Here is a 26,446-nt window from a genome sequence, read left to right as displayed (position 1 = left end):
TATGTGTACTCAGCTGTCTAACACCTACTGGATAGCATGAAGGGCAGGGAACTTTTGCTCCCTTAAAGGTCATTTACAAATCAATGTCCATAGCAGGCAGGCCTGGCAAAAATGGGATGTATGGTGATAATATCTCAGAGAATCAGATAAACTGTCAGCAAGTAATTATTGTTCAAATGTGAATCAAAGAGGACACAACTACAAATGCCAGACAGCCACAATGGTGAGACAGAGTAATTTCAGCTGCAAATAGTACTTTTATCCAAACTGTGGCATCTAAATGAACGACCAAGTTAAAGCCATAATGTTTGGCAAAAGTCACTGCAGCAGCACATTTCCCAAAGAAGAGCTGATGTTGCTTGCCGTTGGGTAAAATGACCCTCAATATTCAAATTATGAGGTATGCCAAACAAGTGCTAAACATAGGATATACTAAGGTAATCACATCAAATTTTTGCTGAGAAATGAATCGAATCTTATCAAATATAATTCTGGCAAAGGCAAACCTTTCATGAATCTATACCAATGAAAATAATTATTGCTATTTCACTGACAACAATGCTATCTTCCATGAAAGACATCCCTGATTAAAATGGCATTAATTCCTAACTAGAATAAGATAATTTAAAAGCAGGTTGGTTTTGCTTCTAATTGTCTAAAGTTGTGTTTAATTCTTTATCTTGTGGTCTTGATCTTTGTAGACCTTGATGCTCATCTGTCCAGTGAACTGCTGCCGTAGTTAATAATCCCAGTTCCAGTGCTCATAGAGTCGTTCACAGCTTGCTGAAAGCACCGGATAACAACAATCCACCCATCTGGATTGTCAACACTAAAGAAGCAGACATCTGCTAGAGTAATTTGGCTGACTCCAACAGGCCCTCATTTATGGGAATTACAAGGCATGCTGGCATGGAGGGACATAACATGTCCAGAAATGTACGCGATTTCTCATGGACAGCTTCCATTGAAATCTCCAGAGTTACTGCCATTCTGTAAGCATCTGGGTGTACTTTTGATTTTCACTGGCAGCAGTCTCTTCTGCAGACAAAGGTAATATAGAGTATAGAAGCCATGTGATTAACAGCCTGCAATTCCTCTTCCTCAGAGTCTGTGACAGACAGATGTTTCAATCACATACAAAATTCACATGCTTGGGATGAAAAAGACCTGTCTGTAACTGATGGAACAGAAGCAGGTACAGTTTGTTTAGATTTCTGGCATAGATATAGTCAAGAAAAATGTCGCCAGGATGCATTAATCACTAAATCGTAATGGTACTCCTAGATCTTGGATAACAATCACAAGCATTGCAATAATGACCTACTGAGTCACTGAGTGCACCCTTAGCAAGTTTGCGGATGACAGCTGAGTGGAAGTGTGGATCTGCTGGAGGGTAGGGAGGCTCTGCATAGGTATCTGAACAGGCTGGACCACTGGGCTGAGACCAATGGCATGAGGTTTAACAAGACCAAATGCCGGGTCCTGCACTTGGGGCACAACAACCCTGTGCAGTGCTACAGACTAGGAGAAGTCTGTCTAGAACGCTGCCTAGAGGAGAGGGACCTGGGGGTGTTGGTTGACAGCGACTGAACATGAGCCAGCAGTGTGCCCAGGTGGCCAAGAAGGCCAATGGCATCTTGGCTTGTATCAGAAATGGTGCGACCAGTAGGTCTAGGGAGGTTATTCTCCCTCTGTACTCAGCACTGGGGAGACTTCACCTTGAATACTGTGTTCAGTTCTGGGCCCCTCACCACAAGAAGGATGTTGAGGCTCTAGAACGAGTCCAGAGAAGAGTGATGAAGCTGGTGAAGGGGCTGGAGAACAGGCCTTATGAGGAGCAGCTGAGAGAGCTGGGGTTGTTTAGCCTGGAGAAGAGGAGGCTGAGGGGAGACCTCATTGCTCTCTACAACTACCTGAAAGGAGGTTGTAGAGAGGAGGGTGCTGGCCTCTTCTCCCAAGTGACAGGGGACAGGACAAGAGGAAATGGCCTCAAGCTCCACCAGGGGAGGTTTAGGCTGGACATTAGGAAACAATTTTTCACAGAAAGGGTCATTGGGCGCTAGAACAGGCTGCCCAGGGAGGTGGTTGAGTCACCTTCCCTGGAGGTGTTTAAGGCACGGGTGGACGAGGTGCTAAGGGGCATGGTTTAGTAATTGATAGGAATGGTTGGACTCGATGATCCGATGGGTCTTTTCCAACCTGATTATTCTATGATTCTACAATTCTACTGCTATAATTAAAAGATTACAAATATTGTGAGGCTCTGCCCACCACAGTGTACATATGAACGGTAGTAAAAGGCAGAATGGTCAATATCAAGGAGTAGTATAGCAAACAAAAGAGAATACCAGGAGTATGTAGGTTTTGAATTTCCCTTCACAATAACAGAATGGAGATCTGATTCTTCATGTTAGGAACCCAAGAGGAGAAAACCAGACCCACGCCTTAGGTATGTTACTCAGCTTATCACATTAAAAGTATACTAGAGCATTTCTGTGTTCTTTAAGCATCACAGCTTCTCGTAAACACCTCTGACCTTTGTGTTCATTTCAAGAATTACTCACAAAATAGCACGTTTCAAGAACATACCTCATATCCAAAGCAGAGTAAAAGTCCTTTATGGACTCATAGTACTATGTTATTGCTTCACAAGAAACAAATTTCTTAATACCTGAGGCTTATACGCTACCACAAGAGCAAACCATCAGTAGAAACAACTCAGATGAAAACACAATTCTTTTTCAAAGGGAATGAAATGTAAAAACTAACTAAAAACAAATTTACATTACTCATTAGAAAAAAATAAGGTAGCAACCAACTAAGTGCTTGGATTTTTTATGAAGTGTTGATTTACTGTGTCCATGGTCTGTGAAAAGGAATTGTGGTAGAGTTGGATTCATTCACTTTATAGCCCCACATAAGCAGTATGTCAACTCTCATCACGCAAACAGACCCAGAGGACTGAGCTCACTAAAAGAATCTCTACATGTGTGGAATACAAATACATCTTTAGTAGTCTCTGCCCACAACAATACTCGTAATAACATTCCTTTACCTTATCCAGACTTCTTTCATTTAAAGTTGCAAACAGAAGAACTGCTGCTCCTTTCAAAGGCAAGGCATGGTCAGTCTAATGATCATTATCTATCAGCAATAGTACTCACAGCTTGACCCACTAATGGCTCCAGTAGCATTGGTTCAGCACTTTCAAGGTAATAATTCTAAAAATTTTTCCTGCCTCAGCATTAGTTACACAAACTATACTGCTCTTCTCAGCACTAACAAAACTGTATGAACAGCAACAGTGACGAGTAGAAATCACAGGAATTCTAGCAGACTTGCACTGGATAGCCAGGTTCATGGCTTTTCCTATATATTGAGTACTCAAATGAAGTTCAAAATTGCCATTGAACCTCCTAATTTTTCCTGTATTTTTTCCTTGGTTGAAATCCTCTCATCTGCAATGAAAGAAAGTGGCAATATCTTTCCTAGCCTCTTTATTATGCTTATAAGGAAGTTCCTGCTGTCAGTTAGTTTCAGAAAGACTGACTGTGGCTCATTCAGAACGATTTCATGCACTAGGGTCTTCTCTCAGAAAAACTTTCTTACGTCAGAACAGACTAATTCAAACTCTTTTTACAGAATACAAATGTAAGTGCAAAGGTGGATATATAAAAATACAGTTTATTTGATGAGGTACAGATGACTGAAGAGAAACCAAATAGTCTAAAAAGACATACACAAAGGCCGAGCATTCAGGCACAAAGCAAATGCTTCTAAAGGCAGATTGAGGTTAATATAGCTTAACAAAAATTCATCTGTATTCTGAAGTCCAAAACAATCGCTCAGGTTATGATACTAATAAGGTTCTCTGCCTAAAGATTTATCTTGAATCTAACACTAGATAAAATTTTATTTTGATCTGCTGTAATCCATAGGTCAATATTTATAATTCTGCTATTCAGTTTTTGACTAGTAGTCTAGCTTTTATGCAGTGTGTTCACCATCACCACTGCTTTTTTCTTCATTAAGAAGCTAATACTGCTTGAGGAATCTCCCTTCCTTTTTCCACTTTACTCATTGAGTCAGAATCACTTTGTAGACTTACATATGGATTGTTTTGCAAAAGATCAATCAGAATAAGAAATTTAGTTGTCAAGAGGGAGGATTGATTTCAGGGTTCTTTGTCTGGTTTTAAACTGTGAAATTTTTAGCGTAGTGTATTGGCAAATAATACCCACGAGAACAGACTGTTTTATTCAGCAGGAATAATCCTAAGAAAGGACAGACACATTGACCAATATGCCTAGCATTATCTTTTGCTAGAAGAACTATGCATGCATCACTCAGTTCTTCCACTCTACAATTCCTTTAGAATTTTGTACATTTCTATGCAGTTCCTCCAAATGAAATTCTGAAACTCCTTTCAAAATAACAATCAGTAGAAAATATTTTGTTTACCCAACTTTGACATTTGTAACACAAACAAAGGCAACATTTCTTTCTATCAGCAGAGGACTGAAATGCCTATTCTGGATCTTGGGCAGAAATTCAGTAAGCCACTTAGTTTGCAGAGATTCATCCCCACTTTCTCCTTGTACATTCTCCTACCAAATAAACAGAAGATGACTTGAAGTTCTCTAAATATTTAGAGCTGTACTCCTGCACAGGCCCATAGTCGTCCTGTTATAAGCACAGTGCCTACTTCATGCTAAATCAACTTGTTTATTCTAGGGTACTACCAGTTCAGCACGGAGGAACAACAAATCAGGGCTAAGCAAGTTTTTTCCCAAACTCAATAATGAAGTGTGTTAATTACCTTAGTTCTGTCCCATGAACTGCTGATCAGAAGTTCTTTCCATTAATAGCCCAAGGAATCTCCACTTTAACACCTGCTTGCTGGATTAGGGGTGGGACGGGTTGGGATCTAAAACATTTAGGTATTTAAGATTGACAGTCTGCATAATGAGGTGCTAATGTCACTGAAGAAAAGGGTGTCCACCTTCAAAACAAAATTTCAGGCTCCGGGTCTAAATCTAAAATGAGCAAACGTATGGGTAAATATTAATGATATAGCTAATACCCAAGAAGAGTCTGGAATTTCAGATACAACTCATAATCTCATTACTTCCTGCTGATGGGCTGTAGCCAGCTTCTTGTCAAATGTGCTTCCTAGATTCCACTTACATTCTAATCCGAAGCAAAGCAACTGGCTAGCCCCAAACTAATATCCAAAAACCTAGGACTCCTCCCTCTTCGAGGTTTAAGAAGGAATTGCTGTTCTTAAGCAAATAAATCCTTTCTGGAATTTTTTTACCTCCATTTATATCAATGCTAAACAAGATGCACAAAGCAACTAAAGCCATTAGTCTATTCTTTTCACTCTATCCAAGATCACAAGAAAAGGCACCAGGATAAAAAAAAATCTATGCCTAAGGAATTAAAATAGATTCACCTAAGTCTCTGACAAAACGCACAAAGAATACTGTTAACTCTATTGACAAAATGGATCACTTAATAACATAAATGCCACAAATTTCTTTTATCCAATACAAAAAAATCTAATATATTCAGCTATTTATCAAGGTAAGAAAATGCTGTTGTTACTCACAACTACACAAATATTTTAAATGCTTAGAAAACATGTCTCATGTATATAACTTCATGCTTTTACACTCTGTAGGGATAACAAATGCAGACTTTCCTTCTCTGCTACTAGATGATCACACAAACAAACAAGCACATTATGAGGTGTGTAACTTTGGTTTTAAACCAGTCTTCCAAAGTGTCAGTATGTGTGGCTCTTTGTTCCAATGACAAATATCTTCTAAATCTACTCAAGAAGGACTGAAATACAGATGCATGAACAAAATTTTCAAGAGCCAAACTAAAACTCACCCAACCAGAAGAAAACTCACCCAAAAACAACAACAGAAAAACAATCCAACAAAAAACCACCAGCTTTTAAAATCAGAAGTATGAATGGTATGCTACTGAGCAAATTAGCATTGACCAGGTATTTTTGTACTATTTTAAGATTCAGTAAAATTATTTGTTAAGGTTGCTTAAATACCCTCTCTTGCAAAATCTTCAATTCTGATAATAGTAAAAAGAAATATTTAGCTTTATAGAAGATACACCTGCTTTATTTACTGTTCAGTGAATAGTAGGCATTAGACTCAAACACCTGCACATGGTACTTACAGTAGCTACAAGACCAAATAAAACTATTACAATTGTTTTGTAACTCATTCCCAGGAGAATTCAAAATAAGCACGAGCCAAATTCCAGGCACATTATCACCCAGATTTTATTTACTCATATATACCACATCAGATTTCAGATGTTAAGAGTTCATATTTAATTGTAACAAGATACAATGTAGAAGCACAAAGTGGTCAAAATAATTGTTATTTTTATGCAAGCACCACTAGATTATTATTAACGATACATATAAAAAAACCAATTTGACAAACAATGATAAAACATAGAAGCTTTTATATTAAAACATTTTACATTTTTACTAAAATTGAAAGTTACAAGATAAACAGGAAAAAATGCAGACAGCAGATTGTTAGGATTCCCAAAGGCATTATGACGAGATGTACACAGCGCACTGCAAATCTGCAGGTGTACAAATGTTATTTTCCTGCTCCAAACAGGCAGAAAAACATTGAATTTATAGACATAACTTATTAATTTCTTAGCTGTCTACATAGGAAGTACTACTAATTATTGCTAGAACCACTTCTGATCTTCAACAATTCTTAAAAATTAAGTCAGTTCAAGAGGCACTAGAGGATACTGGAGGGGAGTACTGTAAGTTTGTCCTGATCTTACATTCTACCATAGACAACAGCTTATAGACACAGAAGACAACTAAATACTTGCCAACTGATTCGAGTCAGTTGCTCTTGTTTCAACTGTGTATTGTACAAAATTAAAGAGAAGCATTTGAAGGCAAGCCCTGCATACTGTGGGTACTATAGCTTCACATAAGGAGAAACTCTTGTCGCATGCACAATTACTGAGTGGATAGCTTGTTCCTCATCTCTTAAATCATACACCAACACGTAAAGGGAAAGCTCTGTTGCCTTTGGCAGCTCCAAAGCACTCCTTCTGTTCTGCCTAGGCTGAGATAAATGAAAAGTACCATTACAGAGCATACATAGTGTTGACTTTATTAATTGAACTAAACTGTAAAAACATTGAATGTGAAGGAAGAATACAAATTAGCAACAGAGGTGCAATGAGAAGTATAAAACCATATACAATTGACTTTTAAATTTGTCTCCTCTGTAGCCAGGTAATTAAATTCAAAGAAACCACTTCAATTGCCCAGAGGCAAGTACAGGCTCTGCAGCAAGGAAAAGAAAAGAATTAGAAGTCGTAATTCTATTTGTTAGAGATGCTCTGCCCTGAAAGGATTAAATCCACTTTCCCCATTTGGGGAAAAGTGGGTACACCCAAAATGTCTCTTAAACAAAATCTGCTTGGTCCAGCAAGATGTATTTTCCCATGAAACTTCTAACCAAGAGTTACTTTGGCAAAGCAATCTGCTTTTCCAGGAAGTTTAGCAGTGAACTGTGACTAAAAATACCACAGTTCCAGCAACACTGGTCAGTTCTACATAACATCCTCGATCCATGGATTAGTGTTGTATCACTGCCTATTTTCAACACCAGTCATTATTATTCTTTCTGTACTTCCCTAGGACTACAGGACACCTCTCAGAAGTACTTATATTTCCTCCCTGGACTCCTTGTAACAGATACAGAGATGACAAAATGTATAGTTGCTACCTGTGACTACCACTGATGTGTTGTAGACTTGTCTGGACTATTAAAAAGCCACCTGGCCTTCCCCTTCACACCACATCAGTGGCAGGTACTAGCGAAGCCCATCAGAAAATCTGTACAAAAAAAATACGGAGAATCATTGTAAAAAAAAAAAATTGCTTTCCCTGATAACATTTGCATTTTGTTCCTAGTGTATGATAGTACAGAGAAAAAGCAGGAAAAGCAAAATGGAGAGTAACAGAGGAAAAAAGGGGGAACCAGTACACTTTCTGTCATTTCTTGCTCAATTTCCTAGAGTTTTGCCTTGACTAGCAGGATGTACTTAAAGGTTAAAACAAACATGATTGAGAAATGGGAACCAAATAAGAGGCACACAGCCACTGAATAGGTGGTTATTATCACTGACATTAAGAGATCAGGCAAATTTGAGCTGGTCCCATTTGCTTTCCAGTAGGGTTGAAAATATAAGTTATGCAGAAACCCCTGCATTTATTTCCATCTAGTAATTAGTAGATTACAAAGATTTTTGTAACTGAAAAACAGAAGTTTACTTTTCTTTTTACACTCTAAGCAAGCATATCTGACTATATTATATTTGTCGCTTGGAAGGAAAATTTTCAGAAAGCAAACACACACAAAAATAACTACTTAGGCATTAATAAAAATTTCTAGACGTAAGCTCTGAATGATGTAACCTGATAACAGGCATTGACATACAAATTAATGATTTAATCTCTAACATAGTAGCACTCTAAACTATTGTTAAATTTCAAGCTTTTCAACTTATTAGTGAATCAGTTCCAAAACATGATACATCACACCTTTGCAACAGTCCTGCTTACTTATTTAGATTAGTTCTTTTTCTTAAATTGCCTTAACTGGAGGCAAGGCTTTATAAACACCACAGAGGGACATCACTTCTTCTGTGAACTTTGTTACACTGATCCATCAAAAGAACTAATCTGCGCTGTTCTAAAAGCATACAAAGAAACAACTTATCCATGCTAAAGAAATGTTTAAGTAATTCTAAAGAACAGTTGGGATTAGAAGGATTATAGACAAGGTTACTCCTTAACATGAGTCATTTTAAAAGAGTGAACTCATCAGCCACTGAATTAGTTTCCATTCAATCCATAAAATATATAAAGTGGACACAGACGGAGAACATATTAATTACAACTGGAAAAGCTTTCTTGAGAATTAAAAACTGCTTAACTTCTATGCAAGCATTAATTAACTAAGAATGTGTATCTCATCATACATGTTAATTCTCTCTCTCTCACTCTTTTCTCAAGGTTTTCTACTCTCAGTTTCAAAATCTCTGCAAAAGGCAGAAGATGCAGATATGCTGCTAACCACATTAAATCTAGGCAAAACTCTTCAAAATGGAGATAGATTTGCAAACAGAGGAGCTATACCTTTGCTGAAACATTTTAAGACTGAAGACAGCAGAGTTTTGGATGAAGAGAATGACAGAAACATGAAGTTTTTGGTGAGTTTTCAGGTTTGTGTTTTGGTTTAATTGTAAAATGGAAATTCTCTTTATAGCCCTTTAGAAAACAAGTACAATAATTAAAGCAATAACCTGGTGAATGTACAAAAGCATCCATTCAGCATACTATAGTCAAATATAAATTTTCAACTGTAAGTATCTAATTCCAAGATTTTATTAAGTGTGTAACTTGGAGAGTTGAATAAAAATAATCTGATAATTACTGAAATACATGTAGCCGAAGCTTGTTGGGGGAAAAGCCTATATTTGTGTTTGATTCAGCACAACCCTACATACAGCAACTGTTTTTTAATTTCACCAAGTATAAGACTCATTATTTTACCACATTCTTTATCATAAAACCATTGCAGCCAAAGATATAATGCAAGCCATTACTTCAAAAATATCATCTTGAAAGAAAAAATATTTGCACTGCTAAGTATAAAAAGTGAACACAACCGACTTGAAATAAAGGTAAACTGGAACTTTTTTCCCTTAATACAGGACACAGGTTCCAGACATGATTTCTTAAATCATGTTATGCCAATCAACTTCGGCAGAAATCAACTACCTTATCTTGCACTGAAGGGAGCCACGTTTTTTCCAGCTGACACTGAAATTCAAAATATTGAATCAATACAGGAAAGAGAGACTACAGATGAAGAAAACTCAGCTAAATTCCCTATAGGAAGAAGAGATTTTGACAGTAAGTATTTTTTCATTTTTACACAAAAGTTATTTCATTCTGGTAAAGTATAATGCAATGTCTATATAGCAATTTGATAAAGGTTTAATTAAAAACTCCATGTCGTGTTTGGGATTTCCTAGAGCTGATGAAATCTTGCATTTCTAGTTTACATCTATTGTGATTCGGTACACAGGGGAGGAAGCATTTGTTAAACTGATAATTCCAAAGGCAATAAAGAATTCTAGTTCACTGATGATTTAAACTTTCATTATTTTTTTTTTTTCTGTAGTGCTCAGGTGTATGCTGGGAAGGGTCTATCGACCTTGTTGGCAAGTCTGAAAACTACAGATCTACACCATCTTCTTGGAAGATTAAGCATTTTATTATTAATTGAATGTAATTAGAAGATAGTGTGTTTTAGTGTGGCTATGCATATGCATCCAAAAATACTTTCTCATTGCATTGTAGAGGGAAACATAATTCATTACCAAAAAAGAACATAGCTGTAATTACCAATGATGTATTGTTATCTAAAAGTAAAAGACTTCTGCATAATCCAGACTTTGTAAGCATTTGTCTAATACTACACACAAGTTACTTCCACTTGAGTATGAAAAGAAGCAATTAATGACCTTCACTCTTTTCTCGCAAAATTTTACAACTTCCGAAGCAGTCCACACACTATATATTTCAAACCAAAACTTAGAGTCGAAAAAACTGAGTTAATTTTGCCTGACCAGCAATCAACTTATTCTTGCTTGTAGTTTTGTTCTGTTTTCTTTTTCCATTGACTTTGCTGTCCAGTTCCTTCTGAGGGTTGTTTGAAGTCTTAGGTCTTTTAGCATTTTTTTGCAAAGATGGTTCACTTTCCTTATCACAGATTACTTTGTCATTATTCAAATCCATCTGTTCGTTCTTGGAGTTCTTGTTTCTTGGCTGACAACTCAGCTTTCCCAACTCTGTGTAACTTCTAGTCTGGTGAACATTTTCAGAAATAGTTCCAAGCACTGGTACATCAAGACATGAATTCATGCCTTCTGTCATGTAAGAATATCAAAAACATATGTGAAGAAATAAAAAGTTACCTGGGATTATTCATCCTTCTTCTAGCAGAAGACTGACATGATTTTATGGTTTTTTTTAATCAAAACCAGTGCTTTATCAGTAAAACAAAACTATGTTGGACATTGCAGTTACATTTGCTGGTTTTTTGTAAGTGTACTGCCCATTTAAAATGACATTGCTTAAAAAATGTAATAGCAACTAACTTAGGGAAGCAGATTTATATCTTCAAGATACTGGAAAAGACGCTTAAAGGGTCTAGAAAATTTATCTATATTACAGTTTTATGATGGAACAAAACAAATTTTTCTCTTTTTTTAATGATAGAAATATGAATTTCACTTAGCTTACTTTTGTAAAATAACAAGAAACATTACATGCGTGTAAAATGTATTAATTTTTTACCTCAAGGTAGCATCAATACATACTTTTCAAACAGATTTGTATTTTCAAAGCATTAGTATTAAAAATTTAATGTAAAGATATTTAACTGTTCATAGTACACAGAGCAATGAGACGTTTATTTTTTTCTTGAAAACATATTTCTATTGAGTTTTACTAAAGCTTTGTTTGATAACATTTGAAATATTAGCTATCACATTTACTTATTCAATCCTATTACAGCTTACCTGTGAGACACCCAGCATTTAAATGTTGCTTTTCTGTAGGATGCGTGCAGGCTGGCATTTGGTCACTGCCAAGGAAAAGTCGACCCTTTATTTCACTCAATTTATTTTTATATGTACATGCAAACTGAGATTTGATTGAAGATTGCTTCATCTGCAAATAGCAATCTGATATTAGCTTTCATTATTTTCAAAAGACAATACCTGCAAGACTAGTAAAATAATAAGTTTCCCCATTCTTCTGTCCTGAAAACTTTTAGACCATGTAAAATACCAGAAAAATAGTATGCTAACATAAAAAAAATACTGATGATGTATTCATTTACAAAGGATAAAAGCTTTCAAGAAAGCTAATAAATTAATCTAATTAAGTCCTAAAGTAATTTTAAAATATTTTCTCATCTCTTTCAGAAAGTCACACTTTAAAGATTCATCCTAAGACTTTCTGCCAAATTCTCCCTCTTTGGTAAGACTGCAGACTCTACCATATCAAGTAGCTAACATAGCTACTACAGGCATCTACTACTAGATAGAGCTACAATAGGCTACTACTGACATTTTTGAGATGTCAGTTCATAAATGGCAAATATAGGATAATTATCACCACTTAACCAAATTATGCACGGAGGAAAGCATAATAGCAACACTGAAAATGAATGATAGATAATATTATATAAGCTAAGCTTCCATATACTTATACCTAAAACTGGTTTACAAAGTATTATTTCAGATCTTTCTTTGGCAAATTTCAAGTTTCCTTTTGCTCACAAAATAAAGCCATTTCCTCATTGAATGTCAATGTCTAACTCCACATTTGTCAAAACATAGTGTGAGTTGCCAGAAATCTATAGTATTGATGAACACTATTGTATCTGCTTCTGCATACTTATCTCCACCTCCTAGTCTCAGAAGCAGGGAACCTAGTCTCATAGCACAGGTAAATAAATACTTGTATCCACTCCAAAAAATTAAATAATTTTTTTAATATATTCAATATATCCATATTTAATGGAATCAATGGTTACAAGTAAAAATTCCTCAGTTTACACTTAAGTTATAGTTTCACATCAGCTTAAAACTTCAGGGTCAAGCTTTGTACTTTCTAGACAATTTATCACAAATGTTACAACTCTGCAAGACAAATAATGCCCTTACTTCCATTTGAAAGTCTAATGAATTACACAAAAGATGTTGAAAGTTATTGCACAGAAAAGATAATTACAATATATTAGGTATTAGGATATTTAGCTAATAATTCTATTACAGCAGCACAGGTAAATTCAAATAAATTTGAGCTGAGCAGGTACAAATACCAGGAAAAAGAAAAAGCAAGAAACATTCTTACAAAAGAATTGTTGCTCTCTTTATATATAGAGGTAACAGGAATGATTTATCAAGTAAAAGTTTTACAGCCACATCTCCGATTAAAGTGTATACTAGTTTTCTTCTTAACACAAGCATGTTTAAATCTTACAGTTCAAGTTTGACCTACATGGATATATTTTTCTTCCAACTCAAAATCTCAGATTTTGACAGAAAGAACACTTTCCCAGAAACCTCCTTTCAGAGGGGCCTTCATCCACAAAATTCAGTCACAATTTATGCCACTTTCACCAGGCACTGTTTTCATCCACATAAGCTAACAGACCCTAGCTTTTATCTTTAAGGTGCAATCTAAGTATCTCTTCGTGATACGACAGTTGGCCAGGTGAACAACACAGTCTTTATGGAAAAAAAATATCCCATTTATATACAGAAATGTGGTACTGTGGTTCTTCCTGACTTAATATGTCTGTATATATGCTGTTTTACTCTAAACTCAGTATTCCATTCAAGAGTTACAAAGACCCAATTTTCCCACTTGTCCATCACTCCCAAAATGCAATTTCTCTGTGCCAGATAACAGCCTGAAAAAGGAAGGCAGATCTAGCAGGGAGAATTAGCCAGTCTGACAGTCAAATAATTCTAATCTTTAAGTGTTGATCTACTCTGTACTTAATACATTTGCCCCAAGACAAGTCTGGATGCACTGACATTTACAAGGTTTTGCCTGCTTCAGGTTTATGCCTTAGCTCACCAAGTCATTAAGTTCATGTGATTAATTTTATACACTTTTCAGAAAATGTTATGAAGGATATAGAAGCTATACCCAGAATGAGCTTAGGAGTTTGAAATAATTTAAAATGCAACACTAATCTAGTTTAAACTTAATCAATAACCTATTGTACGATTACAGTATTTAGAATATAAGGGGCTTATTTCTTTTTTCGACCTAAGAGATTACTGTAATATTAGTGAAAAGTATTTTCATGTATTTGCTGTTTCTCAAATACTTAATTTTAATCCTTTAAAATTCTCTCAATTCTTAATTATTGTTCAGCAAATGACACATCAGAAATCACGGAACAATAACTTGCAGAGAGCTCTATCACATATTCATATTGCAAGTGGCAAATAAGCTACAATTTGTGCTGAGCTGATGAAGATATAATTCAGTATGAAGAACATCAAACTTGAGCAGGAAAGCCTGATAGTTACCATTCTATAAACAACAATAAATCCAGTTATTTTTTGGGACATGAGAATTTCTTTTTACCACCTCCATCCAACACTTCACTTGCTCTGTTTGCAGGGATTAGAGTGTGTGGAGTCAAAAGTCAAGATCAAATACCAAAAAACTTGCAGCATAAACCCATCTGTCTGTTTCAAATTCACTTAAGCTTGAAATACGCCTCAAAACTTCACTCTGTATTGCATCACATACCACTTAGTCATTTGCATACAAAGCTCTAGTAAATGCAACTGCTTCAGCAGAGGATATGAGTATATATGGCATAAGTGCAAGACAAAATTTGTTGAAACAGTCAAACTTCCCAACTGCTCTAGGAGGGTATATTCACTAGTATAAGCAACTGTATTACACTAAGGGAAGTAGCAATAAGCATATTTCAATAGCCTGAAGGCAGAACAAGTGCAAGTCTAGTGCAGAATTAAGAAGTACAACCTCACTAGAATGTTTGTAAAGAAAAAAAGAGCAAGTTAAAACTTCATTGAAGCCCGTCAACACCTTGAAATACCTCTTGGATACGGAGAGCTCTTAGAATTCTTTTACATTAAATTCCTGAAATCCACTGCTTTGAGGGCACCATCTCAATGACCTGAAGCTCTGGGAGAGCAAAAAGATGCTGGGAGCTAAATTTGCTAATTAACCAGTAGCAGACAACTGGCATGCACGTGGTCTTACTATCCCATCTCCTCTTCACAAGCAAATGGGATGAAAGAAATTCTGCCGCATGTCAGAAAAAGGGGTTACCCATGACCACTGTTTATCTGGAAGAAAGTACGATAGAATTTAAAACAGTGTTTCAGCACATATGTGTCAATTAGTAGTCCTAATGAGTAGATAAAGCAGGATGTTCTCCCACCTTTACTTCTATATCTAGAGGAGTTTTTCAGTTGTTCAAGATACCAATATAAAACATTCACATTTAAATGAGATATTAATGGTGCATGCTCTATTTCTTTCTAAAAGTTAGTTGATAATCTATTCCAGATCTCCTTCCAGCATCTGCAAACAGACAGTACTGCCAATATTTAGTCAGTAAGAATGTTGAGATTTGAGTTTTATACACTGGAATGGCATAATAGAATTTGAAAACCTACATCAGTAACAACAAACACATGTTTTCCTTTTCTAGCCAAACAATTAGGGCTATTTGGAGGAGGAAAAGAGACAAAAAGAGAAATGTCTTTTCTCCAGCCTTGCCCTTACCCTTTTAGAAAAAAAAATTCAAAGGTAAATTGAAAGACAAAGTTGAAAAAGTAACACAAAATAAACAGTAAGTATCGTTGCCAAACCAAGGCATCATGTTATTCAAACATAAAAAAATATCCTGAATGCCTCAGGTAATAGCAAGCTTTTATTTTGCTGAAACTATTGATTTTAATTATTTCTTTTTTGCATTACATTGTACCAGCCTTTTGCTATCCTAAATTAACCTACTACTGTTTTGAGAACATTTAGCCTCAAGTCACCTCATTATCTGGTTTCAAAAGTAGTCAAAACTCACAGCTATAGTTCCTAGGAAAGTAGTTTAGGGTCTTGTAGAAACAAAACCAGTATTTTCTACACAAGTATGACTTATCAACTAATAATAATGTCTTTCTTCGGATTTTGTGCTGAACATAACATTTTTCTCTTCTCCCTCTTTGTTCTCCAGATACTGACTTTTAGCCTACTCCATACAAATTGAAACCCCTAGTCAGTTTAATGTTCTCCGTAATTATATTCCACTTCAGAATAAATATTTGTTGCTACAATAGATGAGACTACTACCTGAGAAAGATTGGTTTTTTATTATTATGAATTTTCTGCTTACAATTATAGTGGGCAAACAGAAAACTCTGGATAACTTCCTGTTGATAGTTTTCCAAGTCACAGCTTATTTGTACTGGAATCACAAATAGTCAAAACAATTCTCTCAAGTAACAGCATTTAGAGAACTAAGCAACGAAAAATAAAAGCAGTGCATGAAGCTAGATATTAAGTCATTTTATATAGGCATGAACATGTCACATGAGAAAGGCAGACTGGGATTTTTGCTTTGTGGAGCTTTTTTGTTGGAAGGATTTCTATACACAGTAAAATTACAATGAACTTCAAGCATGCCAAGACTTGTTCTTAAACCACAAATTCTTTTTAAAACTAAAACTACAGTTATGTTCCCAAGTGGAGGGAAATAGTGCCTCATATAGGAAAGGTTGTCTCCAGTTACATTAAGAAAAAAACATGCCAAACTACTGAAAGTCCTTGTGGTTGTTTCAAGGTAAATGTGTTAACAATGCAGCAGGATTTCTAAAATAATGTATCAAAAGGCCAAAACAGTCCTAAGTTTAAAAAAAAAGATCTGTTACTCTCTCATATATTACATGCTTACAGCTTTTGTTCCTTCCTTAACTCCTAAAGTCTCGGTTTCACTCAGTGCTATTAGTTCAGGAATAGTATTTTACCTACTGTTTGAAAGTCTAATTAATCTTTTTCTGGCACAGAAAACGAAAAAATCTTTTGAAGCAACATTTGTTTTATCTTAAGTTACTCTTTAACTTAAACAAAGCAGGTGAATGTAATGGCCCTTCCATTCCTCTCACACCAGTAAGCAGCACTTGCATAATCCCACTAAAATCAACAAAACAAGTAAGTGAAACAACAGGATACCTACCCATTTCAGCTAAATGGAAGTATGATTCAAAGAAGCAAACACAAGGCTACATGAATCTTCTGTAGATAGAACAGTTCTCTCCTGTCCAATTAAACTTTCTCAATATTTCAATAAAGTGGAAAGGAGCAATAAGGACAACCGAGAACAAGAGACATCACTCAAAAGGAGTTCTGTAGACCTTTCTGAATTAAAGACTCCTTCCACAAAGTACCGTTCACCAGCAGACACTGCACTTAAACAATAGATAACAAACCTGAAACTATAAATTGTCTCTCAAAGGAAGAAGAAAGTTCCTTATTATCAGTCTTACCTGCTTCTCCTGGAGAGAATAAAAAAATGCAATATGCTAGTTCCCCAGACTTCTTCTCAAGGGATAACAGCAACAGCTTTGCCTCCTAACAAATGCTGTTGGAGCTAGGTGATCTTTCTACACGTCTTCCAGTATTTAATGAGGATTGAAAGTCAAAAATATTTCTTTGTCTTTCCCTGTTGCCAGGAATTTGTCTTGGCACAATGGAAAGACCCACAGAATTATTTTATTTTTAAACACCATTTCCAGTTCGCAGCTACCCATCTACTTTATCCACTCTCCATAATTTTAGATACTAAACACATCTGCATGGTGTTGTGCCCTAGACCTAAATACTAACAATCTGTACTCCTCCATAGAATTCTGCAAAAGTTGAGAGATCAGTTCCTCTTAAGGAAGGAGAGGAGGGCATAACGATTTTTTTTTTTTTACCCCACTCTTGCTCTCTTTTTTTGTTTTAATTCAAAGAAGTTCAGGGATCTGAACAGGCTGGATCAATGGACTGAGGCCAACACTAAGAGATTCAACAAGGCCAGGTGCAGAGTCTTGCACTTGGGACACTACAACCCGGTGCAGCACTATAGGCTTGGGGAAGAGTGGCTGGAAAGCTGCCTGGCAGAGAAGGACCTGGGGGTGTTGGTTGACAGCTGACTGAATGTAAGACAGCAGTGTGCCCAGGTGGCCAAGAAGACCAATAACACCCTGGCTTGTATCAGAAACAGCCTGGCCAGTAGGACCAGGGAAATGATTGTGCCCCTGTACTCAGCATTATTGAGGCTGCACCTTGAATACTGTGTTCAATTTTGGGCCCCTCACAACAAGAAAGACATTGAGGTGCTGGAGCACGTCCAGAGAAGAGCAATGAAGCTGGTGAAAGGGTTGGAGAACAAGTTTTATGAGAAGCGGCTGAGAGAACTGGGGGTTGTTTAGCCTTGAGAAGAGAAGGCTGAGGGGAGACCTTATCACTGCCTACAACTACCTGAAAGGAAGTTGTAGAGAGGTGGGTGTTGGTCTCTTTGTCCAAGTGACAGGTGATAGGACAAGAGAGAATGGCCTCAAGCAGCGCCAGGGAAGGTTCATATTGGACATTAGGAAATATTTCTTCACCAAAAGCGTTATCAAGCACTGGAACAGGCTGCTCAGGGAGGTGTTTGAGTCACCATCCCTCGATGTGTTCAAAAGACAGGTAGATGAAGTGCTTAGGAATATGATTTAATAGTGGACAGATACAGTTGGGCTTGATGATCTCAGAGGTCTTTTCCAACCTAGTGATTCTATGATAATATTTTCTCCTTTCACTTCCCAGATTTTCCTAGATTTCTTTATTCAACACACAGATCTTGATGAGATTCAGCATACAACCAAACCAACCATCACTACAGTCTTTAATTTCCCCTTTCAAAAATAATGGGAAAGGAGATTTTATGGTACAAGCTCAAAAGAGGAATGATTAATTTATACTATAGATTAACCATCTAACCATCTCTCATAGGCAGCATGGTAAAAAGTCCTTATAGAACCATCACAAAGACTGCAGAAGAAACTTCTTGCAAGAATCGTTAACATTAAGAAGGAACAACATGTTACTATTATCTTATTCAAAAGACATATGTATGGTACCTCACCTGAGTTGATTGTTAAAATGAGTGCATCACACATAACAAAATTTACAACTGTGAATTTTACAAGTAACCGGTACACATTTCAAGATGTTTGTGTGAAATAATAATGAAAACTGACATTCAACATGAGAAGGTGATAAACAGTACTAAAGCAGTCGAGATCTATAGTCATGGACAAGGAATTCATTGTGCTATATGCTGCACAGTAAAGACAGAACAAAGTTTATTTCTACCAAGAGAAATTACAATCCAAGAGAAGAAATACATGGATTCATAGAGAACAAGAACTGAAATTAGTCACTGTAATGGACATCCATATCAACACAAAGCGCTGTTAAGTTTTGGGGAGAGGTTGATTTAAAGGTACTGAAAAAGATTTTAAAGGAGGATAATGAGTTCTGCAGATACCTATAAGGAAACTCTTCAGCCATAAGAAACAGTATAAAACAGACAGCTGAAAGAGCTAGTCTGAAATTTAAGAAATTAACAAGAAAGATTGGTAATACAGGCTGAATGTAAGCAAGGGCAGATATCTCAAAGCAGCAAATCAGAAACAATCAATGCTTTGGGACAGAATTAAAACAGTTTATATCTACTACAATTTAAAGGAACACATCGAGATGGAAACAGAATGGCATCTAGCATCTGATCTCTTTGATAACAACCTTTTGTACAGCAGTACCAGTGTATGCCAATGATATAACTATCAAGTCCAAGAAAAATACACAGCAGCACAGCAAAAAGCAAAAATAACCTTTAATAAATTATGGTTGGATGGACATATTGATAGAAGATATTACTGAGGTGCTATGGAGTGAAAAACTAATAGATCTGTGAACCGTTCATATAAAGGTAGCACCTGAACTTCTGTTCATAGATGTATTTATCTACAAAGAAGGAATAGAAAGGGAATAGAATCACAGAATCATTTAGGTTGGAAAAGACCTGTAAGATCAACAAGCCCAACTGTAAGCCTAACATTACTTTTAAGTGCCACAATCTCCACATCTTTTAAAAACCTCCAGAGATGGCAACTCAGCCACTTCCTTGGGCGGCCTGTTCCAGCGTTTGACAACTTTCAGTGATGTAATATTTCCTAATATCTAGTTTAAACCTCCCCTGGTGCAATTTGAGGCTGCTACCTCACATCCTATCACTTGTTACTTGGGAGAAGAGACCAACGCCCACCTCTTTACAACCTCCTTTCAGGTAGTTGTGGAGGGCAATAAGGTCTCCCCTCAGCCTCCTCTTCTCCATACAGAACAGTCCAGTTCCCTCAGCCACCTCCCATAGGACTTGTTCTCTAGACCCTTCACCAGCTTCATTGCTATTCTCTATACATGCTCCAGCACCTCAATGTTTGGGGGTCCAAAACTGAACACAGTATTCAAGATGTGACCTCACCAGTGCCCAGTGCAGGGGGATGGTCACTTTCCTAGTCCTGCTGGCCACACCATTTCTGATACAAGCCAGGATGCTGTTGGCCTTCTTGGCCACATAGGCAGACTCTTGGCTCATACTGAGCTGGCTGCCAACCAACCCCTGGGTACTTTTCCACCAGGTAGCTTTCCAGTCATCCATCCCCAAGCCTGTAGCACTGCATAGGGTTGTTGAAGCCCAAGTGCATGACCCAACACTTAATCTTGTTAAACCACAAGAAGAGAGTCAGGGCCCTATAAAGCCTTCATAGAAAATGAAAGAAAAGGAAGGAGTAGCAACATTCAAAATAAACTGTAGACATTGTTAGAAAGGTAGAAAGAAAACCAGAAAAAAATAACATGAAAGATGAATGTTTCAAGAAAGAAAGCAGGATTTTTTGTGAGACAATGGAAATCAATGATGGATGGCAGAGAACTATCTGAGTTTTAGTTAGAAGTGTCATTAGTTGTTTGGCAACAGCAATTTTAGTTAACTAGAAGAAGCAAGACTAAAGTGAACACAGGGATACTAGAGGAATAATTCCAGACTTCACAGGAATATAGTGTAGTTTAGACAGTAATATTTGGCTGATGCATAGTAAAGAGAACTGCAAACATAATGTGAAACACTCAGACATTTTATCTTGAGTAAGAGGGGTCTATGCTGATGCATAATTGAGGAACATTTACACTCTGAACTGCATGATTTTTTAATATTTTTTTTTATTTTTTAAGTGGAAAAACATCTTGAGATATTTGGCCTCAGTTCCATGCTGTACTTTGTCTCTCTAGTACAAAGGGATATACTGGAAGAAAGCCATAAAGACTGATTGTGATTACTAGAGGCCATTTAGCAGCCTCAATCTTGCAGTAAGATATGAGTTGTATAGCTCCAGCAGCCATTCATTTTACCATGTGAGACACATGTGTGAGCCACAGACTTTTGACCTGTTGCTAGTTCCCTTTGAATTTTGGTTTTCATGAAACAAAAGGTGATCTTCAATTATATCAGGTACCTGGTAAGCATCAAATTCAGTTCTAGAAGTTGATTAGAAAAATCTCAAAAATTATGGGCTAAAAACATTACATATTTCATTTCATTCTTCTACAAGTACATTCAATTTCATCATGGTGAAGCAAGATTAGGACAAGCATCCCACAAAAATGTCAGATTCTTGTATTGTATTAACAAGGATCATTGAGTCACAGAACCTTTATTAGAGTCAGGCATTACAAAAGCAACATAGGAGAGAATCATGTTGAAGCTTTGCATGCAATTCCTGGTCCTGAAGTAGAACTCATTCAATTATGCAGAGACCTCTGAAAGACCTATTATCTACAGAGAAATTATGGTAGTTAATCTGGTATTTTCAATCAGCAAAAAAATATTTCTAAAAAAGTAAGAATAGTTTCATAATATGAATCAGCCTCAAGACTCGTATTTTGGATAGTTTGTGTCAAAAACCTTTCAAGTTTCCAGTAAAGGTCTCAAACATGACAGGCAATTACTTCTGGATAATACTTTTTGTATTTTGATATTGAACACCGTCCAGGAATCCAATTACAAAACCTCCATTTAGATAAAAAAATTATCTGTTTTAATGTATTGTGCCAACAGTATATGACATTTTTGCTATTTGATGAGTAAACTGGCGATGTGAATATGCTGTTTATTGTAAAATAAATATAATGGAGATCCTTTATCAGCTTCAAGCTTTCATAATTTGCCTATGAGTTTTAAGCTAGATTTCACCATTAGTGCATGTATCCAAAATGACCATCATTGTCACCACTCCTATTCCAAAAAAAGCACTCAGAGTAAGTTGAAGTGTATTTCACACACATGCTGGAAATATTGACAGTGCTTTTCATCTTACTTTCTTTTAATGACTTTCTACTTCTCAAACATGTAATATGTCAAAATTTCCCTCATGTCCCATGGCAGAAAGATATTTTCCATTGTGCTGCTCTAGGACTAATTCTGTGGCTTAAACCAACTCTGTTTTCTTCCTTATATACTAGTTACATTTGCAGTTTTACCTGTTGTCAGGACTAAGTTTGTAAAATCTATTAAGTCACTATTTTATTTAGCTTTCTGTTGAAATGGTGTGGAAGACACATGCTTTGTCTTTTTCCGTAGTCCCAACATTCAAGCTGGACAATTTTGAGGAGAAAAGACTATATAGAATGCACTGCAGCAGAAGACTGCAATTTTCAGAAACATTGACATTGTTCTTTTGAATAGTGTCACTCACAATACCAACATATTCTTGTAATGTCCCATTTAATCTACAAGATCACAAACATTAAATATTTTTATTTTACTGTTGGCAATGCAATGTTATGGAAATGTCCTCAGAATGTTACAAATAAAGAGCATTCCAAAAATCCCAATGAAAAAGTCATTACTGGACTTATAGAATGCCTGTATTATCAGAATTGAAATCAGCTGCCTGTGTTCAGATTTATCACTGTTTCCACATAGCTTCAGTTTTACTTCTACAGCCCTGAAATGCACAGATGTTTAAAAAAAGAGATATAGATTAACTCAGTCTATTTCCATTAAGAGTTCTTCATTAGGAAGTACTTTTAAGCTTAAAGCCCTTCTCTTCTGCATTTCAGACAAGTATTGCAGAATTTTAACACTGTTATTTCCATTTGAGCATTATTATTTCAGTGCATATGTAGGCATATATCAATTCCTACACAGTACCTTAAATGTTTTTTCATCCACAGATTTCTGAATACGTTGTCTAAGAGGTTGTGGAGAAGATCGATTATATTGTGCTGGAGATCTGTATTAAAGAGACATAAGAAGTATTTAGAACATGTAAAAGAAATTAGTTAAGAAAAATAGATACCGTACTAAATTCCTCAGAAATAGGAAGGCAAGTAGCTTGGCTCTTCAAGCCTTCCTAGGTAATCACTTGTATCGTGACAACTGAAGAGCATATAAAAAACCAAATCTACAGTTCCAGTTCCTGGTATCTTTTTGCAGTATATTTACAATACTGTAGTTCTGCAGCCACAGCATTATAACTTGTAATGCTGAGTTATCAAGACACTATTCTACTTACACCCCCCCTGAATATTATCTGGTTGATATCCAGAATATGTTTCCTCATACTTGCAGACTTTTCTATAGAAGTACTCACACAAACAAAATGATTCCACCCTCCTGTATTTCAGTATGTGAATAGTCACGCACAATAATGAAAGATTATTGATGTGTATAAGACAGTATTTTTTTGTCTTCAAATAAAAAAGAACTAATTTGTGCATCTGTAAATAACTACTACTTATGGCAGGCCAGTATGCATGTAAGGACAGTTTTTTTCTAAAGCAACTAAATTTGTATTTTATCTTTATAACTAATTCTGTTAAATTATTCTACAAATAAAATTGATATAATTTCAAAATAAATAAAATAATGGGATATTTGTCTGTGGTACTAAACTTCTGCAGGACCTTACAATGTTTTTGGTATTTAAATTGCCAAAATAGTTAGCTTCAGCATGTTTCCATCTAAGTTGTTCTGTTTCATGAGTCTTTTGCATTTTGCTACTCTTTGTCACAAATAACGACAAAATTCTGAGCTTCTCAGTCAAAATCCCACTTTTCCAACTATTGATGATTCCTTAGGTTAAATCATCACTGCTTCTCCAGTGCATGGACAGGTTAGTTTCCTTTTCCGTGCCCACAGAAATGGGTTTTCAAGAGATTCTTTGTTTTGTTCACCAGATCAACATGAGTATTACTTCAATGGAAAGAAATTTTAAAAAGCAAGAAAAGAAACGAGCAAGTAGTAATGATTGGCTTTAACTTTAATAAGATGGGAAGATGACAGGAATTACATAAAAAGGCACAGAAAACAAAGTTTTTTTCAATAAATCTACTCAATTGATCTAGAGTCTATTAAAAGAAGAGTAAAAGAAAGCAAAAAAAATTCCTGACATGTTGAAGTTTTGAAAAAAAGGCACTCTCACTTGACCTTAGTCTTCACCTGAAAACTAACAGTCAAACTGATCAGAACCCAGACAAAACTACTCACAAACTTTAAATATGTTTTGGGATTCTACCGTAATGAAATGTCCTGAAATTATGAAAAGCATTGAGAAGAACCTCAAAACCAAAAACCTACCATGGGATCAAAACCCCTAAAACAATAACTACCATATGAGCTGACCACTTTGATACACAGAATCATCTTAGCAAACGGAATCTGAAAACTGCAGTGACGCTTAATGCCAAAGGTACTGCCATTTATCTCATAAACTGTTACAGTTTTACTATTAACAATAGATCAGAAAAAAACCTGCAAACATACTAGATCAAATATTTGAGACATAAGCACTAACAAAAATATGCTGTATCGTAGAGACACCTCTACATTGACACAAATTAATGACACTTGAGCTACTATCCTGATTAGTATTAAGGTGCTCAGCCTTATGTTAAAACTGCTAGAGAAATGGATCACAAAGATGATAAAAATTAAGAACAGGTGCTGCTTGCAGTTTCATTTCAGTTTTTCCGAAGTTTCAATTCCTAAAACAATTTTTGATCATAAATTCATTGCTTTGAATAAATTAATTCTAAGTCAAATTTTTAAGTATTATAATGCAATATTTAAAAAATCATATACTAGAAAATAAAATGTATAATAAATTGATCAGTAAGAATTACTGAGGACAAAACAATAATTGCCTAGATGACAGTATAAGTTCCCAGACAGCAGTACCTGCTTACACCTACACTGAGAAGATTTTAAGTCAAACAAATGTCTTGTCCTTTTAGGAAAAATTCAAGCAATTTAATTCAGCTGAAATCAAATCAGGTAAGCAAAACTGAAGTGCTCAGTGGGCACTCTTATGCAGAAATAAATGGTTTTAAATCCATTTTAAATTAAAGAGTTATTTAAAAAAATAGCAAGATGTCTAGCAATGAATAAAAGCAGTGTTTAATTCAGAATGTGAATTCAAGTGGGCCTCGATTCCATTCAACTACAGCATTAACCTAAATCTGATTAAGCTGCTTTTCATTTTGATAAAAATACAGCCATGTTAATGAAACAATTTAAAAATTAATTTGGATGAATTTTCCTGACTCTGAAGTAACGGAAAAATAAGAGACTGAAATGAGGGTTATTTTAAGCTTGTTACATAATGAACCAGAAGTGTATAGCTGCAGCTATCCACAGATATTTGAGAAGTGAAAGAAATATTCCACAATATTTTTTACAAGCTGCCTTTTGTATTAAAAAATATTATAGGTTTACTTAGAATACTTATTAGTGAAACTTTATTTAAAGTTGCATTAGAATGTGCTTGTTCCTTTGGTTTCGTAAAAGAGGTTTAATGATAAATCTAATGGAACTCTAAACTTCTTCAACCTTTAGCATTAAATGTCTCTGCTTTACCTATATCCCTGCTTATGAGGTGTCCATGCTTTTCAAGTAATGGGCGAATGTTATTTATGGCCTGACTTTTGTTAATAATGTATTTAAAAGCACCTTCTTCCCCACTTTCCCTTCCATTTTCACTGTAGCTTTTTTTTTATTTTAGAGAACACAAAAATATGCATGCATAGAGCTTAATAAACAACTGGCCATGCGGTCCCTGCCCTACTGAACAGATGTTTCGATCACCACTAAAGGCACCAAAAGCAGATACAACCAATAAAGGATTTAAGGATGTTCTTATGAAGAGAGTATAGTTACACTGGTAGAAATACTGTTGGAGAACCAATCACTGTACTGCAGAGAATACTTGTCTGGGATCCTTGGCTGCTCTCTGGGAGAGTTCGTGTTTTCCTTTCCTCTCCCTCTTTCTTCCCCTCCTTTTTTGATAAGCAACCTTCATTGTTAAAGTCAATGTGTCCCATCAGTTACATACCCTACCAATAAATCTTCATGCATGTGAATTTGTTTCAATATCCTTTGTGCAATACTATCCTGACTGGTAGATCATGATACGAAAAACTAACTATTTAAAATAATTACTGTGTAGAAAGGAAACAGGATATAATTGAAAAATCTCTTGTGTCATAGCTAGACAAAGGAGGTATCTTCAAATGGAATAGCGATCTGATTAGCTATTGCATAGACACTATGTGAACTTAAGAGTTCGAGTGCAGAAGACGAGTATTTGGAAAGTTTGGTGCAAAGGATATTCCTTCTTGGGCTTTGTGAAGCCCAGAAATTTACTAGTT

At 35.9% G+C, this 26,446-nt stretch overlaps 2 protein-coding genes across 2 annotated transcripts in view; one reads left to right on the top strand and one right to left on the bottom strand.

Annotated features, from left to right (window-relative positions):
* Positions 1-6,973: 6,973 nt before the first annotated feature.
* PMCH (pro-melanin concentrating hormone) lies at positions 6,974-10,515 on the top strand. Its single transcript, XM_069859433.1, has 3 exons — positions 6,974-9,291; positions 9,796-9,997; positions 10,269-10,515. Exons 1-3 carry the CDS (start codon positions 9,043-9,045, stop codon positions 10,316-10,318), a joined length of 501 nt encoding a protein of 166 aa, XP_069715534.1. The 5' UTR covers positions 6,974-9,042; the 3' UTR covers positions 10,319-10,515.
* The window catches only part of PARPBP (PARP1 binding protein), a 46,506-nt gene continuing 30,574 nt past the window's right edge, over positions 10,515-26,446 (bottom strand). Inside the window, exons 8-10 of the mRNA XM_069859366.1 lie at positions 22,950-23,031; positions 11,671-11,821; positions 10,515-11,016 (exon numbers count right to left, since the gene is read on the bottom strand). Of these exons, the coding sequence (XP_069715467.1) occupies positions 10,682-11,016; positions 11,671-11,821; positions 22,950-23,031 (568 nt within the window). The 3' untranslated portion in view covers positions 10,515-10,681. The remainder of the gene's footprint in view (positions 11,017-11,670; positions 11,822-22,949; positions 23,032-26,446) is intronic.

Source organism: Phaenicophaeus curvirostris, chromosome 1 (assembly GCF_032191515.1).
Source record: "Phaenicophaeus curvirostris isolate KB17595 chromosome 1, BPBGC_Pcur_1.0, whole genome shotgun sequence".
In the NCBI taxonomy this organism is placed as follows: Eukaryota; Metazoa; Chordata; class Aves; order Cuculiformes; family Cuculidae; genus Phaenicophaeus; species Phaenicophaeus curvirostris.
Note: the sequence above shows the minus strand (reverse complement) of the source record. Positions and strands in the feature narration are given on the sequence as shown.